Raw genomic sequence first — 16983 nt, 5'->3', positions numbered from 1 at the left:
TCGGAAAGAAAATTTTTGAACTTATTGTTTTTTGGGCGTGTGATTCTTTTTTCTTATGTGCTTGTATTCCCCTTTTATGTCATTCAACTGTGTGCGACATGTTACTTTTCGCTCTACAAAACTTTATTTAGACACAATTTTCGACAATTTACGTAGATTTTACGTCATATACATCGCGTTTATTGCTCTTATAAACTGGATTCATTGCTTGTAACACGGTGACAGATTCCATGCTGGTTCGGTATGTGAAACTGGACGACAGTACAGTAGATGATAAACCCAGGAGTTTTTTTAAACACACGTTAAAATTAAAATAACATTGATATTGCATTCAACTACAGCTGAATTTATTTCAGCACGTTTGAGAAAATAATGAGGAGGGTGGTCAACCATTAGTGTTGTATACATACACATGTAATAAAGAGAAAAGACGACATAAAAACTTGATGGAACATGATGATGATGATGAGTCTTTTGAGTCTTGAGGGGTACCAAAGAAACTTTTCAGGTGAAATTTCTGGATCAACTGAGCTGAAATTGATCCACTTGTTCTAAAAATTGTTTGTATCTCTGCACCGTGTGGCTCTCTACAAGGACCCGAATGATAAAATTCACTATGGGGTTGGCCTGAAACCTCATAAAATGACTCCAACTATTTTTTGTGAGTTGTGTTATACACATAAAAAAGAACCCAATTATTTTTTTTCCTGAATTAAATTCATGTAAAAAAACCAACAACAAAAAATACCCCAACTTTTTTGAGTAAAACTCATGTTGAAAAAATCAACAAAAAAAGACCCCAACTTTTTTTGTCAGTAATGCACATGGTGCCGCGTGACTGGCTGCATTTACAGCATCTCCTCAATTTTGTTTTTCTACTTATTCTTTTTACTTTTCTCGTCCTTTCATAACTTGGCTATGAATTAGGAATTTCTTCAATGTCAGACAATAAAGGTTATAGCATTATCATCATGTTACTCTTCTTCTCCTTCCCGCTCATAGATGGCAGTCATAGGGCCAGCAAAGTGACGACGACGACGACAAGCAGGCAAGTGTGAGGCTCTTTGCCTCAGAGCCGAGGGTGCTGTCACGTTGTGGCACGTTTGTAACACGTCAAGAGCCATGTCGGTGTTTGCGTAACACAAGTACGTTGCTTGGAAGCGGGCACGAAGAGGGACGGAGGTGATGGGAGTGGCCACTACTCGAAGACGATCCACAGCCGACATACGGGAGGATGACTGCAGGCGACTCCCCTTTCTCAGCAGTAGTGTCTTGAAGCTCTCACTTTTGGATGGTCTTTTACCTTTGAAGGTTACCACGGACTGTGATCTCGGGCGAGGTCTGTGGTCGATTGAGGTAAGACCAGAAGAATCTCTTCGCCCAAACATCTTTCGCTTTGACCTGAGACGGACGCACAAATGAGAGATGTTCACGTCTTTTGGATGGGTGGCCTTTGTAGTCTTTTGTTACAACCTTGACAGAGGGGGGGAAGGAAGGTGACTAGGAAAATGTTAGCAAAAAAGTTGACTGTAGAGGGGGCGTCTAGAACAAGGGCTCTCAAACTGTGGTTGGTTGACCTCCGCATTTACACAACCTCTGTAAAGGGTCCCAAAAAGTTTGAGAACCCCTGGTCTAAATCTCAAGGATCTACATTCCACCTGCTTGCCTTTACTGGCTGCCGATCAAGCTGTTCCTTCCCATAATGCACTGCTTTGCGTGGGAAAGAAAACAAGCACATGAGTCAACCCCATGGATGTGTTATTGTATGTGTGTTTGACGTTTACCTGTGGATAATGGCAAATAGGTCCTCGGTTGTTCGTGGTCCTGCAGATTCACCTGGAAAGAGCCCAGCTGCGCGATTACAAGATACGTTACTTAATGCCAACACGCGGCTCCCCATCTAACATTGACCGCAGGAACCAGCGTACCTACCTTCAGAACGCCAGCCGGCATCTTCCTTCCTGGCTGCAACCTCCTCTTTATCCTCTTCCATGAGGAGGTCCGTCAGTGAGAGTGCGCCTTGCAGCTTCTCGCCCGAAAGTACGCGGCTCAGGGAGCAGCTTCTGAGACCCGTGATGCCGCAAAAACTGCTCTCCCTTGGCTGTGACTCTTCGTCTGAGGATAATGATGAAGATGATGAAGATGATGAAGAAGAGGATGTAGATACTCTATTCGAGGCCATTATGAGTGGGCATCTTCCTGTCGGCCTTCTCTTCTTCCGTGGTTTGTCATTTTTGGAGGTGGAAAACATTAGAGTTGATGTCGTCTCCTTATTGTCTTCTTCCTTATCCTCACCCAGTGACCTCATCATCTTCCTATGAGATTTTCTCTGGTGGAGGGATGACCCAGTACCCATTTGGACCGCTAAAGAGCTAGATGTTAAAGCCTCCAACCAAGGTCCATCAAAAGAAGATAGAATATCGGCCATGCTCGAGCAATGATAGCCCTTATTGCTTGATGAAGTGTCACTGTGGAACTTATTACCTGTCGGCCCATTGACACATTCTTTGGAATTAGTGGCTTCTGGGAAGCATTGAGGATTTACAAAGTCAGATCCAATTGACGCCAAGCCACACTCCCCTTTTGGATATTCTCTGGACTCTGGCGATGTTCCCACCCCCAGAATACTAAGATTGGGCTTCTTTGGAAGGATGGGCTTCTTCTTCTTCAGGCTTGTAACGTCACACGGATGGCACGTTGAATCGCCGGTGACTTGATGGTTATCATGTTGTGGCCTGTATGATGACTCCATTAGTTTGGTCCCTGATAACACTTGGGTTGGGGTAGCATCAGACATTTTCGGACAGGATCCTTCACGTAGGTGATTATTCACCAGTCTGATGTTGATTTGAGAATCCCCTGAATCAATTTGACCATTTATGGGTTGATCATTTTGGTTCACCGTTTGGAGCTGGGTGTTTTTATTCCTGGACACCGGCTCACAACAAGGCAATATTTCAGGTTGTTGTTGCTTTGAATTGACACGGGCACTGGTATGAAGACTCAGATCAACATCTCGCTGAGGAGTATCAGCTATCACACTGTCTAGAGGTGGAGCTTCGTGGTTTGTGATGGAGCGAAGTTTGACACTCCGCAAAGCCTGTGCAGTGACTAAAGGGGTGTTGGATAGGTTTATACCGTTCACACAGCAATTTGGGGGCCTGACGAAGCCCGGTGGTAGGTGTAATCCAAGACGTGGCTTTAGGACACTGGATGACATTGAAATCAAGGCGGCGTGTTGGCAGGACTGCTTGACTGCGTGGGAGTATGGAGGAGGAGGGGGTCGAGAGGCAAATGGAGGCTGGGGAGGGGAGGGGATTGATGATGGTCGTAGGGAAGGTGGAGTTAATGAAGGTAAGAGAGAAGAAGGACAAGATGGAGAAGGAAAATATGAAGATGAAAGAGGAGGTGCCATTGGAGGAAGACAATAAGGCGGGCGAGGAGGGAGGTGAGGAGGAAGAGATGACGGTGGGATAGGAGGGGGAGCGGGATGAGGAGAAGATGGGAGATGACGGGAAAACAGTAGAAGGTGGGGAGGCTGAAGAGGAAGTGATGATGGTGGAGAAGTTGGAGGAAGGACCGAAGAAGGTGAGAAAGGAGAGGGGCGAAGAGGAAGCGGGGAGCTTGAGAGGGGAGTGAGATGTTCAGATAAAGGTTTTGTTGGAGCGGGCTGAAGAGGAAGATTTGATGGTGGGAGAGGAGGAGGAGGTGGGAGAGGAGGAGGAGGTGGGGGAGGAAGAGAAGATGGTGAGAGATGAGCCGGCCAAAGAGGAAGAGATGACGGTGGGAGTAAAGGTGCAGGGGAATGACTCTGACGAGGGAGAAGAGTACAAGGTGGCAGTGGAGAGGGATGAAGAGATGAAGGTTGGCAAGGAGGAGACGAAAGTTGGAAATGACGATGAAGAGGCGGTGGGAGAGGTCGGGGAGGTGGAAGACAAGAAGGTGGCTGAGGTCTGGGTTGAAGAAATGAGGGTTGGAGAGGAAGAGGAGGTGGGAGAGGGGGTGCAGGAGGGGGAGTTGGAGGGACGTGGGTAATGTGGTGAGTTTGCTGGGAAGAGGAGTTGGAGGAGGAGCAGGATGACAATGAAGAAGAGGAAAAAGAGGACGAGAGTAGAGAGGACCTCCTATCCGGAGGATAGGGTTTAAACTTCTTGGTAGACAGGGGGAGAGAATTCACACAAGGATAGAAAAAAGGGAAGTTTTGGGAAAGATACAAGGCTCCTGGGGAGGTTCCCGTCACGGGGGTACTGGACTGACTGGAGTAACCACTCGAGGGGGAAGTGAGATTTTGAGGTTGGCCGTCATCTTTTAAGACCGGAGAATAATGGGAAAGCCCAAGATTGCGGCCAGAGCCTGAAGGTATGTTGTTGTGTGACGATGTATGCTGGTCTACACTTGAAGTTTCAAAGCTTGCGACTGTCCCCGAGGCCCTCGCACTCTGGAGTTGTGCGGTATGGTAACGAGGTACCCAGGGATCATCCAAGACCTCTGCTGAAGAGCAAGGACTCCTCTCCATAGCGGGGTTCAATGATAAATAACATGACTTGCCGAGACCGTTTCGACGCCTGAGGGAGTCGGTACGTAAAGGTGGCAGAGGCGGACGCTTGGACTTGCGGAGGGAGATGCTACGGCAGGAGGAGGAGGTGCTGGACAAACTAGTTCGACTCTGCCAGGACGATAAGGTCATCACATTCTCTGAGTACACTGACGCAAAGTTACTAGAGGAAGAGCAAGCCGGAGAGACCACAGGAACTGGACTTGTCTCCTGGTTGGTGGGACTCCAGTTGCCAACAGTACGACACATGGTCTGGAGGGAAGAATGGCTTCCAGAGAGGGAGAGGACGGACTCTTCATTCAGAGACTCTGGATCTGCTATTTGAGTGGAAAGGGAGAGGTTGGAGTTGCAGTTTGGAGACTGGCCACAGTCCAAAGTCCTCCCCCACGTCTGGGAACAGGAAGGGGTGCTGAGAGGAGATTGGGAAGGACACTGAGGACTGACCCCTGAGCTCACACCACAGGGTAACAGGGGCTGAAGATCAGTGGGAAAATCCTAAAGATGGGAACAAAGTCTTGGTTCAGTTCAGTCCAGTTCATCCAAACTTCATTGTCCTAAATGGAAACCTGTTCGCTAACTGGTTTACTCTTCAATTTATTGATTCTGACAACGATTTAGGGGGGTGATACTATTATATTATTATTGATATATATTCAGTTGCAGTATCTGTTTAACTGGTCTAAGGTCTGGTCTACTTTCTGTTACCCAATTGTCTGGTGTGCCGGGGGCATGACACTGATGCTCTCAGTCCGGTGAAATGTCCACTAGCAAGTTCCCAAATGGCAATTTTGAAAATGGTTTTATGCTTCCCAGTTCTCCATATGTAGAAGGTACTTCAATGACTTGCCAAATATATCTTTGTTCGAGTATTCCCCGTGACGATGGCTTATGGAAACTGACCTGGGAACACGATGAGGATGCGCTGAGTCTCCTGTAAGAGACACCGTTGCAGCTGGCATCTGAGTCCAGAGAGGAGCTGGTGGCCACGCGTGGTAGGCTGCGTGTGTTCGAGGAGCAAGGGAGGCTCTCGATACGTGGTGAGGTGAGGGACATCATGAGGCTGGCTAGCCCCTCACCCCTCGGTGCTCGGATTTTCCTCGCCAGCGACTCCCTCTTCTTCATGACCAGCTCCTCCTCTTCCTGTTGGTCAAGTTGGGAGGCTGTGGAGCATTGATCACCCGGCGAATCTGAAAACAGGAGGAAATGTGATGGCATCGTGAATTTTTGGTCGACAGGAGAGCTGGAGCTGTGTTTCCCCAAACGTAATCAGCAATAACTCGGATTGTAAAGGTGTGCCTGTATGCGTTTACTCCGGCTACTTATTTTTTTCCTCCCACAATCCTAAAACATTCAGTATATGTCCTTTTATTGGTTGTTTGAATAATTGTTGGAATGATTTAATTGTAATTGTAAGTCACCTGTATCGTGTTGATTGACAACATCAACATGGTTCACAGGGATTGAGATGCGGTGGTTTGGATTCCGACGGCGGCAGGATGATGAGTCCAGGTTGCAAGCCACTTTTCGGAAGTTCGCTTGCCGATCGAAACTTTGACCTGTCACCGAGTTGGAAGATACAACTTGTGAAAATAAGTGGGTCCAAAACTCAAATATGTAGCTCAGGTGATTCTTCAACATTTCGACTTCAACTGTGCTTTACTCGCCATTTCAAGTGAGGGAAAAAAAACAATTGCATTACGGCAACTGTCCAGCTCTGGTGCCCACCTGTTATGTTGATGGGAACTACTTCGGTTGTCACCGCATCTGCCTGTTGCCTCATCTTCTCCTCTGGGGTCGGGAGTCGGGGGTTTGGCTCCGCCTTTGCCCCAACTTCAGTCTCATAACCAAAGACGTCCCAGCAGGAGTTGAGATTAGCCGGGTTGAGAATGATTGGGGTAAAAGGACGTGTGTTTCCGAGGACAACCGTTTCCTCTTCATCCGAAGAGGCTGAGGACTGGGATGACATCTCGGTTTACTCGTCTGCGTACATCTACTACCAATGATGGCTGTCATGTTGGAACAACTGGAGGTCAGGGTACTGTTCTACCGGTATTCTACATCTAACCTAGTGCCCCGTGTTTACCTTTCTCTTCCAAACTGACCACTCGAGACAAAGAGAAAAACATGACTGGGAGAGAAAGTCCCAAAATGTGGACCTCTGAAGCGACAGAAAGACGGACAGAAGAAGAGACAGTGAGACCACTTAGAGGAGTCAGACTGGAGGTGTCAAAACTTATTTTGGTCACGTGCCATTTTGGAGGGCCGTTACACTTGTACACAACAAATTGATGGATCTGAAGAGAGAGTGGCTGCCTTCCAGCAGCTCCTGTGTTTTGCTTTTCTACTTTCATTTCTTTCATAACTTTGCTGCTGTGAAATGTAAATTTCTCCACTGCTAGACTAATAAAGGCAAATCCAATCCAAATCCAATCCAATCCAAGTCAAGAATAATGACTGTTATTGTGGTTTACATCTAAAAATATATAGTATTTTAGATAGCATCATGGAATTTCACAAGTTTGATTTTATTTCGCGGGCCGAAAAAAATGATGTGGTGGGCCGGATTTGGCCCCTGGGCCTTGACTTTGACACCCGTGTTCTACTTCATTTTTTTTTCTTCTTCCTTTCATAACTTTGTTGCTGTGAATTGGGAATGTCTCCATTGTGAGACCAATAAACGTTATCTTATCTTAACTTATCTTAGCCTTCGTCAGCATTGTCATTCCTTCCTTGTGACATATCATAAAAAACGCTATTGTTTTGTCATTTTATACAATTATTGTTTCAGTGAGTCTTAAACGGGGAAACAAATTGATCGCCAAATGTCAACTTGATTCATGACAAATGACAATCACACGCACAATTCAGATTTTAGCCAGGATCATGACACACACGATTTGCTTTTCGCATTCCATGTGAAATGACATGGTTGCCCACATCCAGCCCCGTGGGCTTGAGTTTGAAACCCGGTAGGTTTGCCATTTAACCAGAGACCGTTTGTAGTCCATCTCAGGGTAAGAAGTGAAGAATAAAGTCAAGTTTTAAGTGATGTCATATTTTCAGATCATATTTTTCCCCTACTGCCTGTGATGCGGTAACGATAGATCCTTTCTCAACGTCATTTGTTGATGCCACACCAGGCTGTCTTGGAGTTGTAATTAACTCCCCGGACCGAGGATGCTCATTTATGTTGAACATCATGTCATCGTTTAAATTTTCAGGCTGAGAAATATTTAGGAGAGGTTCTCACCATCTTTCTGCTTTTGTCCCTCCATCGCCTGTGCACCCTGCCCTCTGATTGGCGGAGTCCTGTTGATGTGCAGTAGGTGGGTCTCGGCGTGCCCAGCAGCGAGGTGGTCGGTTTGCTGTCTCCATGCTGCGTCACTGTGCAACATGTTACGCACACGCCATGTGTCGAAAAAGGAACAGAAACAAACGTTTTGCGTGTCAAAAGTCTTCCAAACAATGTCACCCAATGTCAATATGTTCCATGATGCTTTGAGGTGCATGCTTGTGACATCATTGACTGCATAAAGTGCATACTTCCTCCTTTATTAGCTTTGTGCTAACAGACAATGCAAACAAACAGGTTAACGAATAGCATCTGTGCGGCAGGGTTTTAATCTTTAAAGGACAGCCGACATCACTTTTTTGTTTCCTAACTGACATCAGAAAAAAACATTTTATAGCATCTAAAATACCCAAAACAATCAGTATGATAGTTTTAGTCAAATGCAAAACACCAATAAAATGACTTAAAGTGTGCTGAAACTGCAAAAAAATTGAAACCGGAAGTGCCCAGTTTCAGAAGGTCCCGCCCCCTTGTTCGTGGTGTCACGCCAAGACGTCCTGCATTGCTGGAGAATCAAAACAATGGCTTCAGATTCGGAGAACATGCTTTCTTGTTACTCATCCAGTTACGAATATGATTCAAATAGTTCTGAAGAGGAAAGCATACATGTTTGCAATCGATTAAATAATTTATTCCGTGTCATTTTGAGGTAGCTGGGTGAGGGGAATGTAGCACCAAAAAGAGGCAGAAGATGGCGACAAAGCTCCGTGGAAACCGGCTGATTTGTTTCCTTAGAATTTTTGTCAGCGAATATCAAAAAGATGCTCGGTGCAACACACAACGATTCACCATTGCGTTATTTGTGTGTTTTCCTTCTAATTTCGCCATCAACACGGATCAACACGAAGTTTTCAGACCAAACAAAGTACCGCAAAATGCATTGACGTGATACAATGTGTCCTTTCTCGGTCAGGGGCGTTCCTTCAGTGACGTGTCGTGAGGACTCGTCACCAACTCAAAAACAAGACTTCCGGAATATTCAGTGTGAGTCTTAAAACGTAAAATATAGCTGTAGGTGGTGGAATCTTTGTAAAATACGCTCAGTTGAAATCATTTGAAGTGATTTTATAAATTATGGACACAACTTGTCCGGCGGCGTCGGTTGTACTTTAAGTGATAAATGTTTGAAAACCAAGAGTGGCGCAACGCACAGACAGACGATACTCATGGAGATAATATTTACCCTATGAACAAAGGATTAATATTATTTCTGTTTACTGCTTCAGTATTGGAATTCTTCATGCGTCTCTTCTTAGCTTGAATACTAACAAATAATGGAAAATCCCATAGACAGGCTAACACAGTATAAATTGGTACAGTTCAAGCTACACATTTTTAAACCACAGGTCACCTAGACAATGATATAATAATTTGCATTCGCATATATTATTTATCCTCTCCAGAGAATGCCGAACATTACTGCAGATTATTGAATTTGGCTCATAGAGTAAGGCACAACAGTTGTGAAACAAACATCAAATTACAGTAATCCTTGTCACCCAAGATTTTTTGCAACCCAGTGACGCACTCATTCTGCAAACAACTCTGACCTTGCAAGTCCTCGGCATCAATCCCGTGTTTCCCATTTGCGGGGATGAAGAGCAGACCCTGCTGGGGCTTCTGGGTTGTGTAGTGAATGGACCAGCGGTCGCTGTCCTTTGCTGCAGACACAAGGGAATCAGGACATGGTTCAGCGCTGCTTGATCTTGACGCAAGGAGATGCTTGCTATGGTAACCGGCAAGCCGCACACCCGAATCTGTCCTTTTCAAAAGTGGCCAAGCTATTGTGTGAGGAGTGCATACACACTTATACACACACATACACACACACACACGCATACACAGAACGATGAATGCAAAGATGAGAACAAACTCGCCTGTGTTCTTTTTGAGATAACTGAAGACAAATTTGATGGCTGCGTTGATCAGAACCATTCCGCCCCGCCACACACACACAAACACACACGAGCGCCCGTGCACACACACAGACACACGCACACACTAACGAATGCCGCTGACCACCACTGCAGCGCAACTCAGTGATCCTCACACTCCTCTTCATCCACCTTCCCCATCTCTCTCTCTCTCTCTCTCTCTCTCTCTCTCTCTCTCTCTCTCTCTCTCTCTCTCTCTCTCTCTCTCTCTCTCTCTCTCTCTCTCTCTCTCTCTCTCTCTCTCTCTCTCTCTCTCTCTCTCTCTCTCTCTCTCTCTCTCTCTCTCTCTCAACTCAACATCTCCTCTCAACACTGTCCTTATTTCCCGTGTCATTAATCTCCCGATTTTGTCTCCTTGGATCACATTTTTCTATCTTCCTCTATCCATCTTGGTCGATCTGTTGTCTTTCTCTATCCTTTCCTCGATCTTTTCTCCCTTATCTCTATCATCTTTGTCACTCGCTATCACTCTCTCTCTTTCTCTCTCTCTCTCTCGACTTTTTTTCCAGTCAAATAATCAGAATACACTACAGCCACTCACCAAGGTCACAAAACGTTATTTACATAATTTATGGCCTGCATCAACTTCTACCTGTAGGTAAAATGTTCCGATTTTGAAAGAAAAAAAAAACGAAAAATACATCGCACATTATTTTCAGCTCTGGAGAATCCCTCGTGGATGTATATAGTGTGTGAAGCAACACAAGTAAGATTTCACTTGGTTGTGATTTCACTTAAGGAGTCTTTCCAAATAACAACATTTTAGAAGACTTGTTAAGGTTAAAGTAAAACTTTTCAATTACGCTCCTGTTTCAGGAAGTGACGCAATGTACCTGGCGTCCACAAATCGAATAGTTGTACATGCATTCAGAAAAACAAAACAATAAACTAATTAACATATATATATTTTAAAGTAGATATAATCAACACGCTATCTAGCTGTTTATCATCACTCGGGTGGCGGTGGGTCACCAGGAAAGACGGAGGGGGCGTGGCCTGTTGTTGACTCGAAAGTGCCGTTTTTAGAATAGTCATGTACTGTGTAACTGCTGATTATAATGATTAAAGCAACTTGGAAACAAACTTAGTTTCTTTTAAAACCAAGTTATCGTTCCCGTACTTTACTTTCAAGGTAACTGTGGCCACGCTGGTTTTTTTCCCCCTCCTCTCCCATCTGTCTTCTCTCTCACTATCCCATCTGTCTTTATCATTTTCATCTCGCTATTCCATTTAGCTCACCTATCTCGCTCTTCACACCCCCTCCGGATGTGTGTGCTTGGGGGGTTCCTCTCTCTCTCTCTCTCTCTCTCTCTCTCTCTCTCTCTCTCTCTCTCTCTCTCTCTCTCTCTCTCTCTCTCTCTCTCTCTCTCTCTCTCTCTCTCTCTCTCTCTCTCTCTCTCTCTCTTCTCACACACAAGCATGAGCATTTTGGCAGTCAGCCAATATGCAAATGTACCCTTCGTGTCTGTCACAAGGTGATAAGGTTACCCCCCCTACACACAGAGACACTGTAGCGTTTCTAAAAAATGCGCACTCACTATGCCTTTCTCTTTACAGACTGCTGCGTGTGCGTGTGTACGTGTGCGTGTGTGTGTGTGTGTACGCGTGTGTGCGGGCGCGAGTTTTGAACTTGAACAAACAGAATAGCCCTAATGGCTTGACACTCACAAATTCATCACATTTTGGCCCGCAGCCCAAAGTATCGCTCGTATCTATTGAAGTCATATATGTAATTTGTAATATTGAAGTCAATTGGAGCACTCGTAAGTCAAGGCGCCACTGGTATGTACAATTTCCAATGCATTTGATTTCGCATACATCAATTTTCTGAGCCGCTATATTCTCACAGGAGTCGTGAGGGGTGGTGGAGCCTAACCCAGCGATCATCGTGCAGCAGGCCGGGGGACACCCTGAACCGCTCTTCAAATGACAGAGCACACATAGACGGAAAAAAAAACATTCAAGCTTAAAAATCACACATCAAGATAATTTGGAATGATCCATTCACCAACAGTGGTGGACTGTCAGGGCCTGCAAGAGCTTCTCTGCTGGCCTAAAAATATCTGAATCAGAGACTTATGTGAATTCTATTTTGTCCATAAATTCTTAGGAAATAATTCCAAATTGTCAATAAAAGCATTGAACTAATCACATTTCAGCCATCATTTGTTACGAAGGTCCGAAAGCTTCCTGAATGCTTTTACCATCAGTCTGCGGGCCCTGTCGCATCAAATAAGTGTCGATCAAACTGTTGCTTTAACCAATCAGATTTCAAGCTGGCGACAGCAAGGTCTCCTCGCAGGCCTTATTTCCTGGCTAACGCTACCCTCTAGTGGACTTGTAGTGAATCACACCACACTTTTTATATGAGTCGCAGCTGTAGCTGCAGTAAAGGTTGTATAGTCAACAAATAGTTCTCAAGGCTGTGATTGATTCAGATGTAGCACTACTGAAGGCCTAGGTGTCAAATGCACAGCTCGCCATTGTGTTTTAGGAATGTGGGAGGAAATCGGAGCTATTGATAGTCAACCAAAATGAAAATTTTCCCAAAAAAAACTCTGGTAGACATTTTCTAAACTGGATCTGGCCCTGGGGTTTTGAACATGATAACCGGTGGCGCGAACCATCATCGCACCTTCAACTTGAGTTCCACCCCGGTTGGGAAATGTGTCAACGATTGAGGCCAGTGGAGCAACTCATTCTTTCTCGATGCCTGAAAGCTTTTCTTTCTTCCATGCACGTTTAATTAGTTTTTATAATTGGACAGGAAGTAGGTCACATGGTAACAGTGGGAAATCGGCTGCACGGTCACCTACATTCGTTATTCATATCGGGGCTGTACAAATCCCACCCCGAAGCGGCCATTTGCACGTTTTTTTTTACCGCCCTTGATTTAGCATGTGGGGCTCACAGGTGAGGCTGCCAAGTAGCAGTTGTTGAATGCGAAAGCCATCTGTCGTCAAAATGAGCTGTTAGCTCGGCGTATGGAGCTAATCCTTGGCAAACATACAGAAGGTCCACAGGAAGGAGGGTTAATTAAAGGACAACCGACGTCACTTTTTTGTTTCCTAACTGACATCAGAAAAACGTTTTATATCATCTAAAATACCCAAAACACGTAGTATGATATTTTTATTCAAATGCAAAACACCAATAAAAATGACTTAAAGTATCCAAAATCTGCAAAAAATTGAGCTGCGAATTGGGCATTTTCAGAAAGTCCCGCCCCCAGTCCGTGACGTCACGCCAAGACGTCTTGCATTGCTGGAGAATCAAAACAATGGCTTCAGATTCGGAGAAGATGCTTTCTTGTTACATATCCAGTTATGAATATGATTCAAATCAAATCAAAAATTCTGAAGAGGAAAGCATACATGTTTGCAATCGATTAAAGAATTTATTCCGTGCCATTATGAGGCAACATTGAGGGGAAATGTCTCAATGAAAAAGAGGCAGAAAATGGCGACCGAGCTGCTGTGAGGAATTAATCAGCCCGTTTCCACAGGCTGACAAATTCCTTATATGGAGCTTGGTCGCCCTCTTCTAGCTCTTTTTGGTGCAACATGACGTTTTCAGACCAAACAAGCACAGCAAAATGCATTGACGTGATGGAAGGACTGCTATAATGTGTCTTTTTTTCGGTGTGGGGAGTTCCTTTAGTGACGTCACATACGGACTCGACACCAACTCAAAAACAAGACTTGCTGATTATTCAGCGCAAGTCTTAAAACGTAAAATATAGCTATATGCGGTGGAATCTTTTTAAAATACGCTCAGTACAAGTCATTTGAAGCGGTGTAGAACAAGGATGGTGTCTCCAACTGTCATTTTTATTTATTTAGCTGCTTAAATAAATAAATGTTCAATTTTAGCATCATTTTCAGCTAGGTTTTACGTTTTTCGATTATCATCAATAAAATACATTGATGTCATCTCCCGGGTTCCGCAAAGAACATTATACAACGCAACGGCAAATTTTCGGAACAGAAAATACCTTTGCGCAAAAGGGGCGTGGCCTCCCTCCGCTGCTGCTTTTGAAAGGCGAAGAACTTGATTTTGCGTTTCTTGCCGGGTCGGTAAACGTGCTGCGGTGGTATTTCCGGTTGGCTGAAAGGAGAGTGGACTTTCAGGGGTGATGGTTCCGGAGGGATGTAGCCAAGGCGAGGCTCCGGGGTGGGGGGGCAGGAGCTGGTCCGTCGCCACTGCGGAAGGGTGGGGCGAAGAACCTGATGGGACTGCACGGGCGGCTTTCTGTAAATTTCGCCCAATGGCATTTTGCCGTGAGCCTCCGGTGGGACGCTTGCGTAGTCTCGGGCTTTTGGCGAACAGTTCTGGTCGGAACAAGGTTTGGGGTATTGCACCTGGGGCTGGAGGGGCTTTTGGTCACCGGACGGCGGCCAGCCGGCCATTCCCGTATTTCGTCCCCAGATGGCTTCCTGGTGCTGGTGGATTTTAGCCGTCAGCAGACGCCGCCGAAGACTGCCCTCCGTCTTGGGCTGAAGCGGGACCATCTTACGAGGAAGAAGACGATCTTGTTCCTCGTCGGGTTCCGAGTTCCAGCACTGTGACGCCACGCTATTCCCTGCCCCTTCACGACCTAAACACTCCACATAGGAAATCATCTTGTCGCGTATGTCCGGAGAACACCACTGCAGAGCCAAGAACAATTTATGCTAGTTCTTGAATCCAAATCAAAATCTGGCCATGGACATTTTTAAATCAGCCCTGAAACTAAAACTCTCCCCTCACCGCAGCCTAGAAGCATCGGAACATAAGTGGGATCTTCCCCTGAGTGTCGCCTGTGTGTCGCTAATCTACTCACAAGGATTATCCAGGTCTGCAGATGGTGACTGACCTTAACACATGTTGCTGCAGAGTCACCCTGCAATCGTTCCTTCTTTGGATCTCGGACCTCCATGTGGACGCTTACCCTGGCACCATGTATCATGTCAGATCAAATTTTGGAACACGTGTTCTTTAGAGGTTGCTAATGAGTTTGATGTACCACCAAAAGCATAAGAACACATTTGTTTTTGGGTGAGGATTGGACTCCGCCAAGCCTTATTTGTTCATGACCTAGTTGGACAATGAGGTGTTTGGCTTTGGTGGCCTCAGGATTGCATCTCTGCTTTTGGCAGATGATAGGCAGACTGATGGCTTCAAGTCGTGATCTTCAATTTTCACAGGAGAAGTTGGTCGCAAAGTGTGAAAATGAGTACTTTGCTTTGTTTGCAAGGAAAAAATACGATACCGAGATAGAGGCTACTGCGGCGAACTCGTTTGACTTGATTGACTTGCCGTTTCGTGATAGTCGGTGTATACCGGATGGTACCCATAATTGACAAATTTGCGTTTTTCCGTACAGATTTTCTAATACGTCGAACACATCTTCAAATGCATAATAAAGTACTTTGTACGGCAAAAACGTACGGGTTGACAGGTATGGGGTGGGCAGGAAATCCCTCTTCGCGGGTGAGGCGATACATAACAAAATGTAATGCATGTTATTTAGTAATTACGTGCCAGCAGCTTCAGTCATGGCTTAGTGAAGACCCAAGGATATATGTCCCCATTCTACACTAGGTGTGACTTTATTTTACGACTGTTAGAGCGTCTATGTTTCATACTTACCCGTTCAGTACTTGACTTAGACATACATTACATACAAAATATAGCACTGAAGCAATTTACAAACAAATTCACCTTACGAACGACAGCTCAGAACGTATCTCATCCGTAAGGTGGGGAGCGTCTGTATTGAGATTTTCTGTTTTGTATTTGTCATGAATTGGTCTTATTTTTTTTCAGAATCATTCTGTGGCCTTTTGCAACCACTTTTTGGATTTTGTTGTGATCCTGGTTATTTTCACGGAATCCTAATTTGTACTTGGGCATTTTTTTTAGTTTTGTAAATACAGTAAAGTCTCGTTATATCGATATTCAAGGGAGTCCGAAAAAATATCGATATAACCGGGACTATCGATATATCCAACCCTGTTTGCATGTAATTTTCTCCATACGTGCATAGAAATAGTATCGATATAACCGGGACTATCGATATATCCGATATCGATATAACGAGACTTTACTGTATATCATATTGAATTGCTTTTTCTGACCACATTTAGTCACGCCTGTCGAACACTGGTGTCAAAGTCAAGGCTCAGGTTCCATCATCATCTATCGAGTGAGCTAGCTAGTGATTGAGCGAGCTAGCTCTCTTTCTATTCAGCTAGTTGGCTAATCCCTTACTTCACAGGTGTCAAAGTTTAGGCCTGGGGGGGGGGGGGGGATATGGGCTGCCACATAATTTAATTCGTCCCGCAAAGGCAAATCAAACGTGTGAAATTTCATGATGCTTGCAAAAGTCCGAACCAAAATGTCAAATTGTAAACCACAATAAGTCATTATTGTTGACTTCAAATTTGGAAACTAGTTATTCATTAATTTGTTGTGCGCTCTACACATAATATGTGAATTGGAGAAGAAATGGTGTGGGACTCGATGCAAATGTTTGATTACTTGTTTTTTTACTCCCTTTAAACCAGGGGTGTCAAAGTCATTTTTTGCCGCGGGCCACATTGTAGTTATGGTTTCCTCTCGAGGGCCGTTATGAATTTGGGGAACCCATTAGAAACTTTAAATACCTTCAAATATTACATATAGAGCACACAACAAATTAATGAATAAGTCGTTTCCAAATCTGAAGTCAAGAATAATGACTTTTATTGTGGTTGACATCCAAAAATATGAAATTTTGGCTCAGATTTTAGCAATCATCATGGAATTTAACAAGTTTATTTTGCTTTCGCGGGCCGAAAAAAATGATGTGGCGGGCCGGTTTTGGCCCGCGGGCCTTGACTTTGACACCTGTGCTTTAAACGATGACGATCGAAGTGTTATCATTATTATTTTACTTTCTATCACAATGTATTATTTGTTTGTACTGTAACGTCCGGTGCTTGTTATTTGCATAGTTGAGGGGCTGGGCTAGGCGAAATAACGCAACGTCATAAATAGTAGTCCGTTCGAACAGTGAGTGAGGAGAGCATGGGCGTGACTCGTGGCTACAAAACAAACCCGCTGTGTATGTGTGTTAACTGCTACGTTTGTTAAATAAAAGCTTGACCAGCTATGCCAGC

At 44.8% G+C, this 16983-nt stretch overlaps 1 protein-coding gene across 11 annotated transcripts; it reads right to left on the bottom strand.

The window, feature by feature from the left end:
- Positions 1-144: 144 nt before the first annotated feature.
- On the bottom strand, positions 145-16068 carry LOC148903701 (uncharacterized). 11 transcript variants are annotated; one of them, XM_089007204.1, is made up of 11 exons: positions 13836-16068; positions 9458-9568; positions 7806-7939; positions 6639-6713; positions 6281-6509; positions 5974-6111; positions 5456-5742; positions 1933-5050; positions 1785-1851; positions 1667-1710; positions 1271-1401 (listed from the first exon to the last, which is right to left on the bottom strand). In XM_089007204.1, exons 1-10 carry the CDS (start codon positions 14461-14463, stop codon positions 1683-1685), a joined length of 4815 nt encoding a protein of 1604 aa, XP_088863330.1. In that variant the 5' UTR covers positions 14464-16068; the 3' UTR covers positions 1271-1401; positions 1667-1682. The 11 variants fall into 11 exon arrangements, with proteins under 11 accessions (XP_088863321.1, XP_088863410.1, XP_088863401.1 ...); XM_089007223.1 differs by having other exon boundaries at positions 1667-1707; XM_089007240.1 differs by having other exon boundaries at positions 1785-1836.
- Between the last annotated feature and the right edge of the window lie 915 nt (positions 16069-16983).

Source organism: Hippocampus bargibanti, linkage group LG01, assembly GCF_051943395.1.
Source record: "Hippocampus bargibanti isolate YZ-2025 linkage group LG01, ASM5194339v1, whole genome shotgun sequence".
Lineage (NCBI taxonomy): Eukaryota > Metazoa > Chordata > Actinopteri > Syngnathiformes > Syngnathidae > Hippocampus > Hippocampus bargibanti.
Note: the sequence above shows the minus strand (reverse complement) of the source record. Positions and strands in the feature narration are given on the sequence as shown.

Bases quoted from the DNA above. Each gene is read 5' to 3' on its own strand.
- LOC148903701 (XM_089007195.1), bottom strand. From the start codon at position 14,463: ATGATTTCCTATGTGGAGTGTTTAGGTCGTGAAGGGGCAGGGAATAGC. The intron at 7,940-9,457 runs GTCAGAGTTGTT...CATGTTGCACAG, and splicing joins TGATGCCGAGGACTTGCAAG to TGACGCAGCATGGAGACAGC. The intron at 1,402-1,784 runs GTAAACGTCAAA...CGTCCGTCTCAG, and splicing joins CTATTTGCCATTATCCACAG to GTCAAAGCGAAAGATGTTTG.